The sequence below is a fragment of the Theropithecus gelada genome, chromosome 12 (genome assembly GCF_003255815.1).
Source record: "Theropithecus gelada isolate Dixy chromosome 12, Tgel_1.0, whole genome shotgun sequence".
Classification (NCBI taxonomy): domain Eukaryota; kingdom Metazoa; phylum Chordata; class Mammalia; order Primates; family Cercopithecidae; genus Theropithecus; species Theropithecus gelada.
The window spans coordinates 31,639,891-31,660,973 of NC_037680.1; the positions used below are offsets into that span (position 1 = coordinate 31,639,891).

The 21,083-nt window shown below is 40.5% G+C and overlaps 1 protein-coding gene across 4 annotated transcripts in view; it reads left to right on the top strand.

Moving 5' to 3' along the window:
- The window catches only part of FMNL2 (formin like 2), a 322,575-nt gene that overhangs the window by 199,677 nt on the left and 101,815 nt on the right, over positions 1-21,083 (top strand). For all 4 annotated transcript variants that reach the window (XM_025404122.1, XM_025404123.1, XM_025404120.1 and 1 more), the window contains exon 3: positions 9,884-9,964. In XM_025404122.1, coding sequence (XP_025259907.1) covers positions 9,884-9,964 — 81 coding nt within the window. The remainder of the gene's footprint in view (positions 1-9,883; positions 9,965-21,083) is intronic.

Sequence of the window (21,083 nt, forward strand, 5' to 3'; positions counted from 1 at the left end):
TTTTTAATTTTTTTTTTTTTTTTTTTTTTTGAGATGGAGGCTCACTCTCTTGCCCAGACTGGAGTGGAGTGGCATGATCTTGGCTCATTGAAACCTCTGTTTCCTGGGTTCAAGCGATTCTCCTGCCTCAGTCTCCCAAGTAGCCAGGATTACAGGCATGCACCACCATGCCCAGCTAATTTTTGTATTTTTAGTAGAGACAGGGTTTCACCGTGTTGGCCAGACTGGTCTCGAACTCCTGACCTCAAGTGATCCACCTGCCTTGGCCTCCCGAAGAGCTGGGATTACAGGTGTGAGCCACTGTACCTGGCCTCTTTTGCCTATTTTTAAAAAGTGAGTTATTTGTCTTAGCTGTAGAAGTTTTAAACAATATTCTGGATACAAGTCTTTATCAAACAAATACTTTGCAAATATTTCATTAGTTTTTGTCTCACTTTTTAGTATTTATGTCTTCTGAAGAAAAAAAGGTTTTTTGATGAAATTGAATTTATTTTTTAAGTGGCTCATGCATTTTGTTTCCTAAGAAATTTTTTGCCTACCCTCAGGTCACAGAGATTATCTCATATGTTTTCTTCTGGAAATTTCACAGTTTTGGTCCTTATATTTTAGTCTATAATCTATTTTGATATATGGGATAAGTTAAAGGTGGAGTTACACTTTTTCCTCATCTATCTATCTGTCTATCAATCATCTGTCTATCCATCCATCCATCCATCTATGCTTCTATATTTATCTATCTGTACCTCCAACTGTTTCAGCACAATTTATTTAATAGACTGTTCTTTTTTCATGAATTACTTTGGTATCTTTGAAAACCAATTGGCCATATACATGTGGGTCTATTTTTGTGTTCTCTATTCTTTTCTACTCATCTGTAGTTTTATCCTTATGCCAATATGTCTCTGGTTTGATTACTGTCTTGAAATCAGGTAGTGTCAATTCTCCAACTTTTTCTTTTGCTAAATTATTTTGGCTATTCTAGTTCCTTTGCATTTTAATATAAATTTTAGAATCAGTTTGTCAGTTTCTAAGAAAAAACTTCCAGGATTTGGGCAGAACATGCATTGACTCTGTAGATCAATTTCAGTAGAATTGACCTTTATACGATATTGACTCTTCTGATCTATGAACATGGTATCTCTATTGATTTAGGCGTTTTAATATCTTGCAGGAATTTTTTCACATTTCTAGTAGTATACAGGTCTTACACATATTTTAAATTTATCTCTAAATATCATGATTTTGGGTGCTATTTTAAGGAATATATTTTAAAAATGTTTCCAATTTTTTGTTCCTAGAGAAATACTGTTTCTGAACAACCTCCCACCACTTCATTTATGCCTTTGTAGAGAGAGATGGTTTATGTTATATCATCGTACTTACCAAAACCCAGTTTTATAATTAAACACTATTTTATGGCTTCTGTAATAGAAACAACTGCCTTGGATAAAAGTTGAAGTTGAGTATTCTCAGCTTGGTTCCTATGTTTAAATCTGTCCCTACATTAAGTAAAAGCAAGTGGTGAGGGTAGGATGATTAAGATCTGATGAATTTCTCTCACTTTCAATTATTCTGTTCACAAGCATGCTTTCTTTCCATGTATCAGACACTTCCCCACCACTTGCTGATTTTAGTGGAAAGTAGCTTCTAGCTCCTCCCATGCTACTTGCTTTAAAGTTTCACTGACAAAACTTACCACCTTAGTAAATATTCCAGTTCAGTTTGATTCAGCTAGCACCTATTGAAGTTATGATAATTATACCCACAGTTTGTACATTGTTTGAATTGAGGCCAATGGAGTTTTAGAGAAGCAGTTAATTTAACTGTAGTCAGAAAAGCAATTCTTAAAATCGGAGCTTGTAATTTAAAAAAAATTCTTGCATAATTGAAAAATATTAGTGCTCTTGAATTGCCTAATGGTTTCTACAAGAACTCTTAAGGCTTACTTTGTCTGTTTTTTTTTGTTTGTTTTGTTTTGTTTTTCTGATCAGATTTTGAACTCTGATCTCTCCCAACCCCCTATGTTTTATTTGTATGATACGTGACCATCTCTGGGGACTCTGAAAGATCATCTGTACTTTCTTTTTGTTTGAAAGGCATTCCTAAGTAAGAGGAGTAGGATTAAAGAAACCTACTCAATATTACATACTAGAAAATGAGTTATAGGATGTTTTGGTCAGGAGAGACTCATTGAACTAGAAGAAATTCTTGCTAGTCTAAATAAAAGAAAGCATTTGGAAAAGTCTCATCAGAGGTTATTTTCAGTCTGAGAGCTGTAATGGAACACTTGGAAAGTTGTCCTCTCCTCTTCAACTAGCAAAATGATTTCATATTCAGAGCTGAAGAATGTTTTGAGGCTCTCCAAGAAACTATGGCTGTGGAATGAATCTGACGTGCTGATTTTTCAAGTCTAGTGCAGAAATAGCCAACTTTAAAACTTGGGAACGGAGGAAAGAGGTACACAGTATTAATCGTGTGTGCTTTCACTATTCAAGACTCCTTGTTGTCCATCCTGTGTTCCTAACTTATTATTTGACATCTGCTGCCGTTTGTTCCAATTTACCATATAGATCCTTTGTGCAATTTTCATAAACTGGATTACTAGAACTCAGCTAAACCTCTTGAAGTTATTACCACATATCCTGCCTTTCTCTGCTATTGTTCCCATGTTCCTCATCTGGAAAACTCCTCTGTCTCCTGCCTCGTATACCGTCCCGGGATATCTATGCACTGCCTGCCTTCCAAAATTCAATTCAAAAGCCACTTTCTCCGGGGAGGTTCCTTTGATCATCTCAGTTGGGAAGAGCCTCACCTTTCTTTGAACTTTGAGAGGATCACATATGGCTCTTATCATATTCTATTTTGTATTACAACTATGTCTGCCGCATCTCAGAGATGAGATTTAATGCTTTGCAATTGAATTTATTTCTTTTTGTGCTTTTTACAGTATCTTCTGTGTGTGTTCTGGATAGGTGAAAGAGTAAAAACTCTTTTTTAAAGTTTTCATGTTAGTGCCTGGAAACAGGAGATCCAAACATGTTAGTAAGATTTAAAATGTTCAGAGGCAGGGGCTTGTTTAGCAAAATGTTTTCATCCAATAATAACCACTGGGATCCTTCTAAATAGTAGCCCAGCTGGCACTAGCTTCCTCTGGTAGTCATTATACAAATTAGAATCTCATCTGAACTTGCCTTCTTGGCCATCTATTATAGTCAGTAGGCAGAGACTTAATACTTTTTCATTTTCTGTCAGTTGTCCTCTCCTGTCTCACCATCCACGACATGCTCATACGCATACTTTCTGTTGATGGGGACAGTCTGCCAGCTACTCAGAAATTTCAAAATTTTTATTTTGGGGGGAACAAGGAGCATGCATTCTTTTGGGGGCTTTGGTTCTCTCAGTTCTTTGGGAATCTAGGTCTATTTGTGGAAATCATTTTCTATTTGTATAAATGGTTAGCCCTGGGAGGGCAAGGTGTTAGGGCTTACCTCAGGCCCTCCTGTTTAGGGATGCTGATTGGTCTTGGCAACCCTCTCCCCCTAGCCCACCCCGCACCATGTAGGTGCACCATTCTTGGCCTCTTCCATATTGGATAAATCATTTCTGTCCATATACAATATTATTGCAACATTTCATTCTCGTTTTTTCCCTCCCTGTTACTTGTGTCAGCATTCTCTGTTTTAGAGGGTAAAAATCTTGAGGATATGGATTATGTCTGTCAGCTTAACTTTGAAGAGTACTTAGCACTAAGCTAAATCTTACAAATTAGTACTTACTAATGGCAATAGTGCTGGTTGTAATATTGGCTCATTTAGAGACTGCAGTTTGCCTACTCAGCCTTTGGAAAGGATGCCCAACTACTTCCAGCTTCCAGGAAGTAAAACGTTCAAATGGAGTGACATTATGGGAACAAAAACAATGCCCTTTAAATTGTTACTATCTAAAATGAATTATTTTAGGATCAAGATAATAAAACATTAATACTCATGTAATGATGGTGACATCTAATTCATCCCCGAGGAAGTTCAAGCAGTTTATGTAGCTCTGGTAATACACCACTGAAATAGAGCCAATGACTTTGTGGCTATACCAAACAGGGAAAGAAACTCAACAGTGTGTGCCCTGAGAGCCAGTCATTCCCTGAGGTGTCTGTTTTCAGATGTCATGTTATAATTTCTTTCCTTAAGCCTCAGAATATGAAGGTATAAGATAAACTGGAATGGAATTCTTGTTTGATTGTGGAGCTGTGTATCTAAATGTGATTTATGGAGCGGAAATACTTATAACATGCTTGTTCTGAGTCTAGCTCACACCAAATTAACCCCAATTAATTTCTCGTGTAATTGGATAGAGAGGATATAAAAGATCAGAAATGCTTAGCTAGATGAGTGGAATGTCCAATTCCAAACCTTTACACAGAAAGGCTTTCAATGACAAACTCTATTAGATTTAAGTGGAGAAACAGGAGGAGGACATGTAGGGAGAGGAGGAACCAAAGAAACAGTTCAGCTTGTTAGAAAGAACTTAAGTCTGCCTGTCTGTATCTAGTAGAAAAGGCCATCTTGTAGCATCACCAATGAATTCTGTTAGCTGTGACTTACCTAATTAAATTACTACACCCCTGTCACAGCCCGTCACTTAGTTCTTTTCAGAATGGTCTAGTTTCCCACCTTGGGTTGCAGTAGACTTGGTCATTAAGTGGAGTCCAGTAAATGTTTTGTCTTTTCCTTGTCTGCAAGGCAGCTATGTGTATAGGCAGCGTAACCTTCCAGGTAACCCGTAGGGAAAGAGGAAGCTAACCTAAGCCTTAGGGGATTGGGTTAATGAGGAAATGTATGGTTATAAAAGGCATTAGACGGCTTTAGATCTACGAGAGACAGCTGTGGCTCATCAGCAAATGTTCTTTGGCTCTGACATGAGCTTGACTAACTTATGTCTACTGAACCTGCTGGGATACATCCTGTAGAGTGTGCTTATATTCTCTTTGTGTACTTTTACACTTTAAAACTTACCCTTAATTTATGAAAGAAGTGACTTGTATGTGACATTTTAAAAAAATTTAATTCTTTGAACATTACTGAAGATCAACTATGTGCCAAGTATTCTTTTACATACTGGGACTCAATGAAGAATAGAGCATATTTCTACCCTTTAAAAAATGTTTATATGATTAAATTTAAGATGAGCATGCTTATTATAGTATAGTAAAAAGAACAAGGATCAGAAAGAGTCAGAAAACCTGTGTTTGAACAACAGAAACATTGGAAAAATACATCAGAGATCTTACACACACACACACACACACACACACACACACACAGAGTATATGATTTCAGGTAAGTCATTTAATCTTTGAGCCTCAGTTCCCTCATCTGCAAAATGGAGGTAATATCTACTTGCCAGATATAGAAGCTTGAGTGAGCTAAGAGATCTAAAGAATATGATAAACTGTAAAGCGTCATTGAAAGATAAGTTAAAAATTGGAGAAACAAAAAGTACTGCCCTACATGAAAAGGTAATTGTAGTTGAAATATCTCACTAAAAAATATTTGAAGAATATATTTGAAGAATCATCTATTGCATGTAGTTGCTAAAGGCAAGGAGTTGTGAATTGTGTTACTTCCAAATTAACCAGAGAAGAGGAAGATGAGGATTAAAATTCATTATCTGGAATATTTTGTGTGAGTTTTTTTGTTTGTTTTTTTGAGATGGAGACTCACTCTGTCGCCCAGGCTAAAGCGCAGGGGCACGATCTCAGCTCACTGCAACCTCTGCCTACCGGGTTCAAGCAATTCTCCTGTCTCAGCCTCTAAAGTAGCTGGGATTACAGGCACACACCACCACACCCGACTAATTTTTGTATTTTCAGTAGAGGTGGAGTTTCACCACGTTGGTCAGGCTGGTCTCAAACTCCTGACCTCAGGTGATCCACCTGCTTCAGCCTCTCAAAGTGTTGGGATTACAGGCGTGAGCCACCGCACCCGACTGCCATTTTTATAAGTTCTTAAATAAAACTCATATAAAACTTTCGTGAGAACCACGAAAGAAGGAGAGAGGGAGAAGAGAAAAGAAAACTCAGCCTACATCCAGGGATTCAAATAAAACTGTTACAGAGGAAGAATACAAAGCCCCAATTGTTTCTGTAAAACTTGGGGTTGCCTGTCTAATATCTAAAGGAACCACTGTTTGAGTTATAAATTCAGCACCTGATTTGCCAAACCTTTTCTCTCTGTCTTCAACGTGGCCAATTTGAACAACGGAAACATTGGGAAAATACGTAAGAGAATTTCAGCACCTTGCCAAACACATTTATTTTGAAGCACTTCAGATGGATTATAGGCATCCTATTTATGTGAATTAATATATTTTGCCCTCTAAATATTAGAATTTTAGATATTGTATTAAAAGTTGAAACGGCTTTGGTTGGCAGTTTTCCGTTACCCACACTTTAAAAACTGCTTCATATCCCGTGTTATTTTCAGGACATAGTTACCTGCTTGCTCAACATCAATGATGTAAGTACCTTTATTAAGTCACCAGCTTGAGTTGCACTGTGTAGAAATGTTATTCTTAGGAACAAAAATATTCTTTAGTCATGATGAACTATCAACATGAATTGAAAAGGCACCTGGGAAGTCTTGGTGATCTTGCTCCTTTTGATCTTGCTCCATTCACTTTGATCCTCTTGCAAAAACCATTCAAAATTGGCAGCTTCCATGATTCCATCTTGTAGAGGGTGAGTGGAATCAAGAGTGAACTTCAGAACCTTCTTTTTCTGTCCCCCTTCTCCCCATTTGGCACAAGCTTTTTCATGGGTTCCATGGCAGCAGTGGAGGTAGAAAGAAGAGATGGGCAGACGTGCCAAGGCAAATGGCGGCACCCGAGTTTTCTTAGAAGTGGATGCAGTGTGGACCAACTGTGTTTTAAAGCATGAGGCTTCCTTATTTTCTCTTTCTTGGAAATATGTCAGTAAGCTGCTCAAGCAAATGAAAAATATGTGGAATACAGCAACAAATACTAAATAAGCATATGTTAAAAAGTGTGAGTTTATTACATGTAGACCTTGTTCATAATTCAAAGTCCTAAAGAAATATAGTCCAGTCAACAGGACCAGCAAATGTGTGTATTTGAGTAAGCCTCTGAGTCGCCACAGTCCCAAGTAGGAAATGAAGAAAAGCTGCCTTTACTGACCGTCAAAGATAGGGCTCACTAAATGAGTGAATGCTAATGTGTTACATGTGCTACTCCACCAAATTTTATTATTGTAAAAATAAAATTGAGCCCAGGAGTTCGATACCAGCCTGGGCAACATGGTGAGACCTTGTCTTTAGAAAATTAGCCGGGCGTGGTGGCCTGCGCCTATAGATCCAACTTCTTAGGAGGCGGAAGTGGGAGGATTGCTTGAACCTGGGAAGTCAAGGCTGCAGTGAACTGTGATTGTGCCACTGCATTCCAGCCTGGGTGACAGAGTGAGGCTCTGTCTCAAATAATTTTTTTTGAATAATTGGAATTATATTATTTAAAAGGGTGATATTTATTTATATTCTGATATCTGTCTGGCATCAGCTGTTGTCATACATGAGTTTGGAAATAACGACTGGCTTCTAGATAGCTCATCAGTTCATTTTTCTGAGCTTTTGTGATTATTTTAGCCCTCAGCTGGACTACTGCTAAATCCCCATGGCAATAGGATCCCCTCTGATTGCTTGGTGAAGTGATGGTGATTTAAAAAAAGGAATTTATACACAGACACAGTGATGGCTCTCGAGATGTCGAATAGTTGTGAATTACTTAGGAATTGCTCTCAAGATAGAACATTTGGAGGAATAATTAGAAAAAGTATGCTGCTCTTTTTTTTTAAAAGCAACTTTATTGAGATACAGTTCATATACCACAAAATTCTTCCTGATTATTTTTAAATAAAGGGAAAATATTAATATGTGTTCCACTACAAACCATTTCCCCCTATTTTCAAGGATAAACAACAAATATAGATTTTAAACAATAAGATTATCTTTTCAGTATTATTACAGTGACCTTTAGCATTTTAAAATCTACAAGCAAGCAAGGCTTCAGTGGACCATGCAGAATGTTCTGGTTCCCTGTGTTGGAGAAATACAAGTTTCTATGGGATAAACAAATGCACATGCTGGCCAATCGTCAGAGTGAAATACCAAAAAATTCCATTGTGGAGTAAGCGATAATCAGATTATAAAGAATTAAAGTAAGAAAACACTCTTTGGGTTGTAGGTAGAAAAGAACATGATAAAGATTATCCTCATATCTTTTTTCTTTTCTTTTCTTTTTTTTTTTTAAGACAGGGTCTTGCTCTGTTACCCAGGCTGGAGTGCAGTGGCATACCAGGGCTCACTGCAGCCTTGACCTCCTGGGCTCAGGTGATTCTCCCACCTCAGCCTCCTGGATAGCTGGGACTACAGGCATGGGCCATCATACCCAGCTAATTTTTTGTGTTTTTTGTAGAGAGGGGGTTTCACGATGTTACCCAGGCTTGTCCTCATTTCTTGGTGAATCTGTTTTTTCCTTTAGAGCTGATTTAAACTTTTTTTGTGAGAAATACAGCATCTATATAGAAAAGGTAGTTAAGCCCGAGAACCAGCATCATAATTAGTATAAAGCCAGCACCTTTGTAACTGCTACTCAGATCAAGAAATAGAACTGCTGGCCTCTTAGGAATATGCCATATTTCCCCTTTTGATTACGACTTTCCCTACTTCAGTCTTCCAACCATGACTTTCAGGCAGATTATCTCCAAGTATACATATATACACACAATATAAAACCATATATCTATATGTATAATGTTACCACTTGAGTATATATCTGTAACCATTAAAGTTTAATGTTGCCTATTTTATAAGTGTGAAGAAATGAAATCAGGTGTTCTTCTTGGCTCAGCATCAGGTTTGTGAGATCCATTCATAGGAGCATGCAGTACATGGCTTGTTTTCATTGTAATCTGGTATACCATTGTATGAATGTAAATGTAAGTACTTGTTCATTTGATGGTTTGTGGACATGTGGCTTCTACCCAGGTTTTTACTGTTGCCTGTTCTGCTTTGGACATTAGGGTCTATAAAACCTGATACACATGGTGTGAATTTTTCAAAGTATGGTTCCTCTTTTGGCAGTATTAGCATAAAACATGTTAGAAATGTTGATTCTTGGGCCCCACCGCTGACCTACATTCAGATATCATCTTGGATGGTATATTATGTATGTGTATGCTTATTCTAGTGACTGCCTTTGCTCAGGATACTTTTGGATCTTCCGGGTTGGAATCCATTCATGATGGCACACACGTGTATCCACGCAAACACACACTCCCCCATTCCAGTTATTTAGCAATTGACTCATTGCTCATATTTGAAAAAAAAATAGCTTTATCAGTTTGGATCAAATGTTTTGTTATTTTCAAAGATAAAATAAACATCCAAAAGAGAAAGATTGTTGCCAGCATTGAAGATATTCAAGAAAATATGCAAAAGATTGAAGACCTGCTGAAGGAGGACCTGAAACAGGTTGGGCAAAGCACTGTTCCTAGAACGGAAGCTGCAGGGCCCTGTGGAGAAAGCAGTACTGACTCTGGAGTTGAGCAGATGTGGGTTCAAACCCACATGTACCTGTGACCAGCAGTGTCATCAAACAGAGTTCTGCCTTTCTCTGAGCTTCAGTTTTCCTCCTATGCAAAGAGGGGATCACATCTACTACCAAGATGCAAAACAATTAGTACATAGTGACGGCTCACAGGGCCACATTTATACTATGGATGCATTTTGGTCATATTTTGGTAACATAATCTGATGTGGCTGACTGTGTCATGGCTTCATACCTTTCATACTTTTGACTTTTGTGCTTTCTGCAGGAACGATTCCAGGTGAAGAATCCTCCCCATACATACATTCAGAAGCTCAAAGGCTATCTGGATCCAGCTGTAACCAGGAAGGTAAGACAGATTTGTTTACACTCCTCGTTGTTGCTTCTTTATTAGCGAGCAGAATCCTCCTGCATTGGAAGAGACCTTCCTTCCTCTGCATTAGAGCCTCTGCCAGAGCCTCCACAAAAAACCACCTTGGGAGACCAACAACGTAAGAAGACAAAGGAAAACAAACACCCTTCTCACTTGAAGATGTGTATAAAAGTTCTTTCCTGACATGAGAGTCACATACCTCTGATGGTTATTGAGTCACTGTTATTTCCAATTACACAGGGCAGTGAGTGCAGTCCAGAGGTGTTTAGGCCCCTACAAGAGCGGGCTTGGCAAAGGGAATACTTGCCTTTCAGTTTTTTATGCCTTGGTGCATTTCCAGAGACCTTGAAAAAAATCACTGGGCCTTTGTCATCCCAGCTGTGCACTCACATCCTGTGTTGATGCTTTTAGCAGCTCCCCTCCTACCCACCCCAACCCCTGCCCCTGGCCTGAGAAGGTAAGGAGAGAATAGTTGATTCCATTCTCAACAGACTCTCTCCTTTTACAAACAAGCCCTGCTTTGTGCAGCCACACAATTGGTTTAAACTGATGCCTTGTGGTAAAGCATGTAGCCTGGCACGGCCCTGTGGGCCTGAATCAGTCCTGGGATGTCTCAGGGCAGAGCTGTCCTTGCTCAAGATGGGTGGAGGGGTGCTTTACCAGATAGCGCTTGTTTTTCTATTGACCTTCTACAACTCCTGCTTTCAATGCTCCAGCGAAAATATCTCAGGCTGATTCTCTCTGTTGTTTCAATGTGAGATTTATGAGAAAAGAACGGTATACTTTACCTAGTCAGCCACTATTTTCGGGGCTCTTGATGCTTGTATTAAAAAAAAATTTTTTTCTTTATCTTCTACTCTAACTCTTCCTCCCCTCACCCCCCACCCCCACCCCAATAAAAAAAAGTCCAGCAAAGGAGAACAGCTATTATTTCCTTTTGGAAGTTTCCTGGGTCTTTCTCTTACGGTTAATATGTAGACAAGGGGAAATAAAATCTAGTAGTGATGATGACAGTGGAGTGCAGAACTTCATTGCTGGCTGTATGTCATATGTGATTTGAATGTGACACAACCTTGAATCCAGGAACGTACCTGTCAAAGTATCATTGATACTTCTTCCCTCTTAAATGTGGCACACACGTTTCTTTCCAAAAGATCTGTTGTCAGGTCCTACAAATGAAACCGTTGCTCAGTTCTTGTTAATTTTTCTCATTCCTCCCTTTCCCTAAAAACGTGGCAGTCTTAATGTCATCAGTTTAAAGAGGTCTGTAAAGGAAGATACACCCAGGCCAGGCATGGTAGCTCACGCCTATAATCCCAGCACTTTGGGAGGCCGAGGCGGATGGATCACCTGAGGTCAGGAGTTCAAGACCAGCCTGACCAACATAGTGAAACCCCATCTCTACTAAAACTACAAAAATGAGCCGGGCATGGTGGTAGGTACCTGTAATCCCAGCTACTCAGGAGGCTGAGGCAGGAGAATCCCTTGAACCCGGGAGGCGGAGTTTGCAGTGAGTCGAGATTGTGCATTGCACTCCAGCCTGGGCAAAAAGAACAAAAAACTGCGTCTCAAAAAGAAAAATAAATAAATAAAGAGACAGCCATATACACAAAACACATTCCCAGACGGGTGTTTTTCTGCACTATTTCTTTGCAAAGGGACAGCAAGATCCTATTTTAGAATTGATTTCTAAACGTTTTCTGAAATCCCCAAACTTGTAACCTTCAGGCTAGATGGCTCAGACCTCAGCATTGAGCCCTAATGCTTACCCTGAGCTGAGTGTAGCAGAGATGCTGATGTTTATACAGCAGACTGAGACCTGAGACCTTTCCTCATGTAGAATTCATCCTATCTCCAAAAGATTCCTTCCACATTTTTCCAGTTCTGAATAGAAGGGAAAACATACGCACACTCCTAGAGAGTGCTGCTTAGGCCCCCATTTCCATACCCCACATGGAGGAAGATGCTTAGAAGGAAGAGGTGGGCTTCCTCCTGGCACAGTTCCAGTTTTCCTTTCGATCAGCTGTTTCTGGGTTTAGGCAAAGAGAACAAAGTGAAGCAAAGCAACAAATAAGCTTCCCAGAAAATGTTTTGCTTCCTCATAAATAATAAACTGGAGCAGGCAAGTGGGTCCCTGACCCCTGAGTAGCCTAACTGGGAGACATCCCCCACTAGGGGCAGTCTGACACCCCACACCTCACAGGGTGGAGTACACCCCTGAGAGGAAGCTTCCAAAGCAAGAATCAGACAGGTACACTCGCTGTTCAGCAATATTCTATCTTCTGCAGCCTCTGCTGCTGATACCCAGGCAAACAGGGTCTGGAGTGGACCTCAAGCAATCTCCAACAGACCTACAGCTGAGGGTCCTGACTGTTAGAAGGAAAACTATCAAACAGGAAGGACACCTACACCAAAACCCCATCAGTACATCACCATCATCAAAGACCAGAGGCAGATAAAACCACAAAGATGGGGAAAAAGCAGGGCAGAAAAGCTGGAAATTCAAAAAATAAGAGCACATCTCCCCTGGCAAAGGAGCGCAGCTCATCGCCAGCAACGGATCAAAGCTGGACGGAGAATGACTTTGACGAGATGAGAGAAGAAGGCTTCAGTCCATCAAATTTCTCAGAGCTAAAGGAGGAATTACGTACCCAGCGCAAAGAAACTAAAAATCTTGAAAAAAAAGTGGAAGAATTGACGGCTAGAGTAATTAATGCAGAGAAGGTCATAAACGAAATGAAAGAGATGAAAACCATGACACGAGAAATACGTGACAAAGGCACAAGCTTCAGTAACCGACTCGATCAACTGGAAGAAAGAGTATCAGCGATTGAGGATCAAATGAATGAAATGAAGCGAGAAGAGAAACCAAAAGAAAAAAGAAGAAAAAGAAATGAACAAAGCCTGCAAGAAGTATGGGATTATGTAAAAAGACCAAATCTACATCTGATTGGGGTGCCTGAAAGTGAGGGGGAAAATGGAACCAAGTTGGAAAACACTCTTCAGGATATCATCCAGGAGAACTTCCCCAACCTAGTAGGGCAGGCCAACATTCAAATCCAGGAAATACAGAGAACGCCACAAAGATACTCCTCGAGAAGAGCAACTCCAAGACACATAATTGCCAGATTCACCAAAGTTGAAATGAAGGAAAAAATCTTAAGGGCAGCCAGAGAGAAAGGTCGGGTTACCCACAAAGGGAAGCCCATCAGACTCACAGCAGATCTCTCGGCAGAAACTCTCCAAGCCAGAAGAGAGTGGGGGCCAATATTCAACATTCTTAAAGAAAAGAATTTTAAACCCAGAATTTCATATCCAGCCAAACTAAGTTTCATAAGTGAAGGAGAAATAAAATCCTTTACAGATAAGCAAATGCTTAGAGATTTTGTCACCACTAGGCCTGCCTTACAAGAGACCCTGAAGGAAGCACTCAACATGGAAAGGAACAACCGGTACCAGCCATTGCAAAAACATGCCAAAATGTAAAGACCATCGAGGCTAGGAAGAAACTGCATCAACTAACGAGCAAAATAACCAGTTAATATCATAATGGCAGGATCAAGTTCACACATAACAATCTTAACCTTAAATGTAAATGGACTAAATGCTCCAATGAAAAGACACGGACTGGCAAACTGGATAAAGAGTCAAGACCCATCAGTCTGCTGTATTCAGGAGACCCATCTCACACGCAGAGACATACATAGGCTCAAAATAAAGGGATGGAGGAAGATTTACCAAGCAAATGGAGAACAAAAAAAAGCGGGGGTTGCAATCCTAGTCTCTGATAAAACAGACTTTAAACCATCAAAGATCAAAAGAGACAAAGAAGGCCATTACATAATGGTAAAGGGATCAATTCAACAGGAAGAGCTAACTATCCTAAATATATATGCACCCAATACAGGAGCACCCAGATTCATAAAGCAAGTCCTTAGAGACTTACAAAGAGACTTAGACTCCCATACAATAATAATGGGAGACTTCAACACTCCACTGTCAACATTAGACAGATCAACAAGACAGAAAGTTAACAAGGATATCCAGGAATTGAACTCATCTCTGCAGCAAGCAGACCTAATAGACATCTATAGAACTCTCCACCCCAAATCAACAGAATATACATTCTTCTCAGCACCACATCGTACTTACTCCAAAATTGACCATATAATTGGAAGTAAAGCACTCCTCAGCAAATGTACAAGAACAGAAATTATAACAAACTGTCTCTCAGACCACAGTGCAATCAAACTAGAACTCAGGACTAAGAAACTCAATCAAAACCGCTCAACTACATGGAAACTGAACAATCTGCTCCTGAATGACTACTGGGTACATAACGAAATGAAGGCAGAAATAAAGATGTTCTTTGAAACCAATGAGAACAAAGATACAACATACCAGAATCTCTGGGACACATTTAAAGCAGTGTGTAGAGGGAAATTTATAGCACTAAGTGCCCACAAGAGAAAGCAGGAAAGATCAAAAATTGACACTCTAACATTGCAATTAAAAGAACTAGAGAAGCAAGAGCAAACACATTCCAAAGCTAGCAGAAGGCAAGAAATAACTAAGATCAGAGCAGAACTGAAGGAGATAGAGACACAAAAAACCCTCCAAAAAATCAATGAATCCAGGAGTTGGTTTTTTGAAAAGATCAACAAAATTGACAGACCACTAGCAAGACTAATAAAGAAGAAAAGAGAGAAGAATCAAATCGACGCAATTAAAAATGATAAAGGGGATATCACCACCGACCCCACAGAAATACAAACTACCATCAGAGAATACTATAAACACCTCTATGCAAATAAACTGGAAAACCTAGAAGAAATGTATAATTTCCTGGACACTTACACTCTTCCAAGACTAAACCAGGAAGAAGTTGAATCCCTGAATAGACCAATAGTAGGCTCTGAAATTGAGGCAATAATTAATAGCCTACCAACCAAAAAAAGTCCAGGACCAGATGGATTCACAGCTGAATTCTACCAGAGGTACAAGGAGGAGTTGGTACCATTCCTTCTGAAACTATTCCAATCAATAGAAAAAGAGGGAATCCTCCCTAACTCATTTTATGAGGCCAACATCATCGTGATACCAAAGCCTGGCAGAGACACAACAAAAAAAGAGAATTTTAGACCAATATCCCTGATGAACATCGATGCAAAAATCCTCAATAAAATACTGGCAAACCGGATTCAACAACACATCAAAAAGCTTATCCACCATGATCAAGTGGGCTTCATCCCTGGGATGCAAGGCTGGTTCAACATTCGCAAATCAATAAACATAATCCAGCATATAAACAGAACCAAAGACAAGAACCACATGATTATCTCAATAGATGCAGAAAAGGCTTTTGACAAAATTCAACAGCCCTTCATGCTAAAAACGCTCAATAAATCCGGTATTGATGGAACGTACCTCAAAATAATAAGAGCTATTTATGACAAACCCACAGCCAATATCATACTGAATGGGCAAAAACTGGAAAAATTCCCTTTGAAAACTGGCACAAGACAGGGATGCCCTCTCTCACCACTCCTATTCAACATAGTGTTGGAAGTTCTGGCTAGGGCAATTAGGCAAGAGAAAGAAATCAGGGGTATTCAGTTAGGAAAAGAAGAAGTCAAATTGTCCCTGTTTGCAGATGACATGATTGCATATTTAGAAAACCCCATTGTCTCAGCCCAAAATCTCCTTAAGCTGATAAGCAACTTCAGCAAAGTCTCAGGGTACAAAATTAATGTGCAAAAATCACAAGCATTCTTATACACCAACAACAGACAAACAGAGAGCCAAATCATGAATGAACTTCCATTCACAATTGCTTCAAAGAGAATAAAATACCTAGGAATCCAACTTACAAGGGATGTAAAGGACCTCTTCAAGGAGAACTACAAACCACTGCTCAGTGAAATAAAAGAGGACACAAACAAATGGAAGAACATACCATGCTCATGGATAGGAAGAATCAATATCGTGAAAATGGCCATACTGCCCAAGGTAATTTATAGATTCAATGCCATCCCCATCAAGCTACCAATGAGTTTCTTCACAGAATTGGAAAAAACTGCTTTAAAGTTCATATGGAACCAAAAAAGAGCCCGCATCTCCAAGACAATCCTAAGTCAAAAGAACAAAGCTGGAGGCATCACGCTACCTGACTTCAAACTATACTACAAGGCTACAGTAACCAAAACAGCATGGTACTGGTACCAAAACAGAGATATAGACCAATGGAACAGAACAGAGTCCTCAGAAATAATACCACACATCTACAGCCATCTGATCTTTGACAAACCTGAGAGAAACAAGAAATGGGGAAAGGATTCCCTATTTAATAAATGGTGCTGGGAAAATTGGCTAGCCATAAGTAGAAAGCTGAAACTGGATCCTTTCCTTACTCCTTATACGAAAATTAATTCAAGATGGATTAGAGACTTAAATGTTAGACCTAATACCATAAAAATCCTAGAGGAAAACCTAGGTAGTACCATTCAGGACATAGGCATGGGCAAAGACTTCATGTCTAAAACACCAAAAGCAATGGCAGCAAAAGCTAAAATTGACAAATGGGATCTCATTAAACTAAAGAGCTTCTGCACAGCAAAAGAAACTACCATCAGAGTGAACAGGCAACCTACAGAATGGGAGAACATTTTTGCAATCTCCTCATCTGACAAAGGGCTAATATCCAGAACCTACAAAGAACTCAAACAAATTTACAAGAAAAAAACAAACAACCCCATCAAAAAGTGGGCAAAGGATATGAACAGACATTTCTCAAAAGAAGACATTCATACAGCCAACAGACATATGAAAAAATGCTCATCATCACTGGCCATCAGAGAAATGCAAATCAAAACCACAATGAGATACCATCTCACACCAGTTAGAATGGCGATCATTAAAAAGTCAGGAAACAACAGGTGCTGGAGAGGATGTGGAGAAATAGGAACACTTTTACACTGTTGGTGGGATTGTAAACTAGTTCAACCATTATGGAAAACAGTATGGCGATTCCTCAAGGATCTAGAACTAGATGTACCATATGACCCAGCCATCCCATTACTGGGGATATACCCAAAGGATTATAAATTATGCTGCTATAAAGACACATGCACACGTATGTTTATTGCAGCACTATTCACAATAGCAAAGACTTGGAATCAACCCAAATGTCCATCAGTGACAGATTGGATTAAGAAAATGTGGCACATATACACCATGGAATACTATGCAGCCATAAAAAAGGATGAGTTTGCATCCTTTGTAGGGACATGGATGCAGCTGGAAACCATCATTCTTAGCAAACTATCACAAGAACAGAAAACCAAACACCGCATGTTCTCACTCATAGGTGGGAACTGAACAATGAGATCACCTGGACTCAGGAAGGGGAACATCACACACCGGGGCCTATCATGGGGAGGGGGGAGGGGGGAGGGATTGCATTGGGAGTTATACCTGATGTAAATGACGAGTTGATGGGTGCAGTAGACCAACATGGCACAAGTATACATATGTAACAAACCTGCACGTTATGCACATGTACCCTAGAACTTAAAGTATAATAATAATAAATAAATTTAAAAATAAATAAATAAATAAATAAACTGGAGCAGGACAAAAGATGTCTGTTTGGACCTTCATTCCCGACATTTCTGCCCTGGCCCATGTGCGTTCACCTGAATGGCCATGTTTGGTCTGTGCCTCATTTTTCAAAATCAGTCATTCAGCTCAGAAAAAATAAAATGGATGGTGGATTAACCACCCCTGCTTTAATTCTGTCAGGAGCTGGCAGGAGGAAATGATCTGTTCCATACAACATAATTGTAATGCTTAAAGCCTGGAAAAAAAAAGGAGATTTGTTGAAATAAGACATGGCTTGCAGTTAAAATGAGCTTAAAATTCTCAGCTGTATTATGGTGGGGGAGAAAAAGATTTTAAATCGCGGCTTTAAATTTCAGCCAGACAGTCTAGGCTGGGCAGTTTTCCTTTAACTGTGTCTGGAGTCCTCGAATACTTGATTCGTTAATCTTTTGTGCAAATTGAGTAGAAGATACTTAATTTGGTTTTAAAAAAATTTTTTTTAAAACATTTTCTATTTAGATTATCTTCTAAATAATTTTAAATGAAACCTCTAGGGCAGGAAAGGAAGAGCCTAAATTAGATATCTCTATGAACAGAACTCTCCAAACCAGCCTCCTTATTTAATACCAGGAAGTGATTAGTCTGTGTTTAAAGGAGTCTGGTCCCTTGCTGGCGCTGCAGTTGTGAGATGAAACCTATTGTAGGGCTCAACCTGGGCTCAGCTGCCTCTGTGGGCTCATCCCAGGCCTCCTTTGATGGGGAGGGAAGGGAGAATAGCACAGACCGCTCACAGATCCTCTCTGGCTCCCCAAGGGCACATAATTTCTCTTCAGTTTAAAGCATTCTGGATACATTTTAGAAGTGCAAAGTGTTAGCACTCATTGTGTATATATTAGAGAAGTGGACTTCTTGTGAGACTTCTTGTGGCCCAGAATCTAACCGAAAATTGAGCCGTTCCTGAGATAATGTAATACAGGAGTAAAGTCAGTTTAGTTTACCTCTGTTATCAGGCAGTTGCAGAAGGGTAGTGCCTAGGTAGCATAGTCAGTGCCCAAAAATGCTAGCGCTGCTGCTGTTATTATTACCTCATCATGTTTTGATACAGTTACCTGGTTTCGATACATAGCTCTTAGCCCTTCAGCAGACTGTCTTTTATACTCCGCTATACCCTCAGTGCTACACTGGGTGCCCTTGTGCCTGATGACATATGTAAGGGATGACCTTGCCCCGAGGAAGCAGAAGGCAGCATTGGGGCTGGGTGTTAGTTCCTTTGTATTGCTATAAAGAAATACTTAAGGCTGGGTAATTTATGAAGAAAACAGGTTTATTTTGGCCTACAGTTCTTTAGGCTGTACAGAAAGTGTGGTGCTGGCATTTGCTTCTAGTGAGGGCCTCAGGGGGTTTACAATTATGGCGGAAGGCTAAGGGGGAGCAGGCGTGTCACATCGTGAGCAACAGGGAGGAGGTACCAGCCTCTCTTAAACAACCAGATCTCGCAGGAACTCTTCAGAGTAAGAAGCCACTTCTTATCGCGAGGACAGCACCAAGCAGTTCAAGCGCTATCTGCCCCCGTGACCCGAATACCTCCTACTAGGCCCACCTCCAACATTGGAGGTCCTGTTTCAACGTGGGATTTGAAAGGGACAAATATCCAAAGCATATCAGGGGCCCAGCAGAAGCAAAGGCTGCAGGGAATGAGTCAGAAGTATGCACAACACAGAGCTTGGAAGGCTGAGTTATTTTCTGACAACCACCTGTGCAGGCAGCTCGAGACTTAGGACTCTGACGTGGGAGTGGCCACATTGGAGCAGCCAGCACATCTGGAAATGGTTGCCTTAGCTGTGTGACCAGAGACCCTAGAATTTTTTGTCTCCTTTGTCTTGCCTTCCCTATAGACATAGCAGACTGCCTGCTTCATCCTACTGACTCTCCTCTACTCCATTCCTAATTTTTAGCTCCAAGGAAGAGTTTAAAGAGCGAGAACACCTTTAGCCGCCCATCCTGCACTACTTGCCCCCAGTCTTTTTTTTTGACATGGAGTCTTGCTCTGTCACCCAGGCTGGAGTGCAGTAGCACGATTTCAGCTCACTGCAACCTCCGCCTCCCAGGTGCAAGCAATTCTCGTGCCTCAGCTTCCCGAGTGGCTGGGATTACAGGCATGTGCTACCATGCCTGGCTAATTTTTGTACTTCTTTTTTTTTTTTTTTTTTTGAGACGGAGTCTTGCTCTGTCGCCCAGGCTGGACTACAGGCACCTGCCACCTCGCCCAGCTAGTTTTTTGTATTTTTTAGTAGAGACGGGGTTTCACCGTGTTAGCCAGGATGGTCTCGATCTCCTGACCTCGTGATCCGCCCATCTCAGCCTCCTGAAGTGCTGGGATTACAGGCTTGAGCCACCGCGCCCGGCCAATTTTTGTACTTTTAATAGTGACGGGATTTCTTCATGTTGGCCAAGCTGGTCTCGAACTCCTGACCGCAGGTGATCTACCCACCATGGCCTTCCAAAGTGCTGGGATTACAGGTGTGAGCCACTGAGCTTGGCCTTTACTCCCTTTTCAAGCCAAGTACTGTGCAGAGCCTCCTCATTGCTGGGAAGTGGTCTAGGAAGCTCTGGGATTGGGTGCCCTCCAAACTCTCAAGTATGCCACCATTTCTTAGGCCTGTTTCAACAGAAGAGGGGAGTGCCTCTCTTTTTTCCATCACATTGGGGATATTTTTGTTTCCTATTTCTTACTATACTTGGATTCTGGAAACCTGACATGGTCTCTTTAGATTGTCTTGGGAATGGCATTTACGGAGGAACTGTGAGACTATCTTCTTCCTTGGGCGCCCTGCTTAGAAGCAGCTGGTGGGGAAGCCAGGGGCTTTCAGAAGAAGACGACAGGGTAACAGGAGCCTGCTGTGCTGAGCCGTGCTTCAAGCCTTTATGGGGCACCAATCCAAGGTGTGGGCGTAGCTCTTGCCACCCCACATTCTGGAATCCTCACTTCCATCCTCCTTCCTTTTCTTCTTGTCCTTGGAGCTGAAGGACTCTGTGTCCACTGCAGTTGTGGCAGCAGAGGAGAGAGGTCCTTTATATCCTCAGCCAGAATTCTCAAAGCTCTTTCCTGTAAACAGTGTAACATAAAGGTGGTTCAGGTTCGTAGCACAGATAGCCTGGAACTCTGCTTAGGAGGCGCTGACATCAAATTTTCTTCCTTCAGAGTGGCCTGAGACTGTCACTTTAAATAAATATTTCTGTAGGAAAATGTGTTCCAAAGGACTGATGTGCAATGTAGCCCATTGGTATCTTGGAAATGATTTAGGATCAGGAGGCTAGAGAGGTGTATATTAACACATTTACTATCAGAGGTGGATTCAGTGATGAAAGAAGCCCCGAGGGAGTCCTGGAAGGGCAGGTGGGGAAGGTTCCTACCATTTCCTGATAAGAATGTTTCCCTATGCCTAAACTGTGAAAACAACACGGCTTATGCTGAATGCCTCTTTTCCTTCTGCGA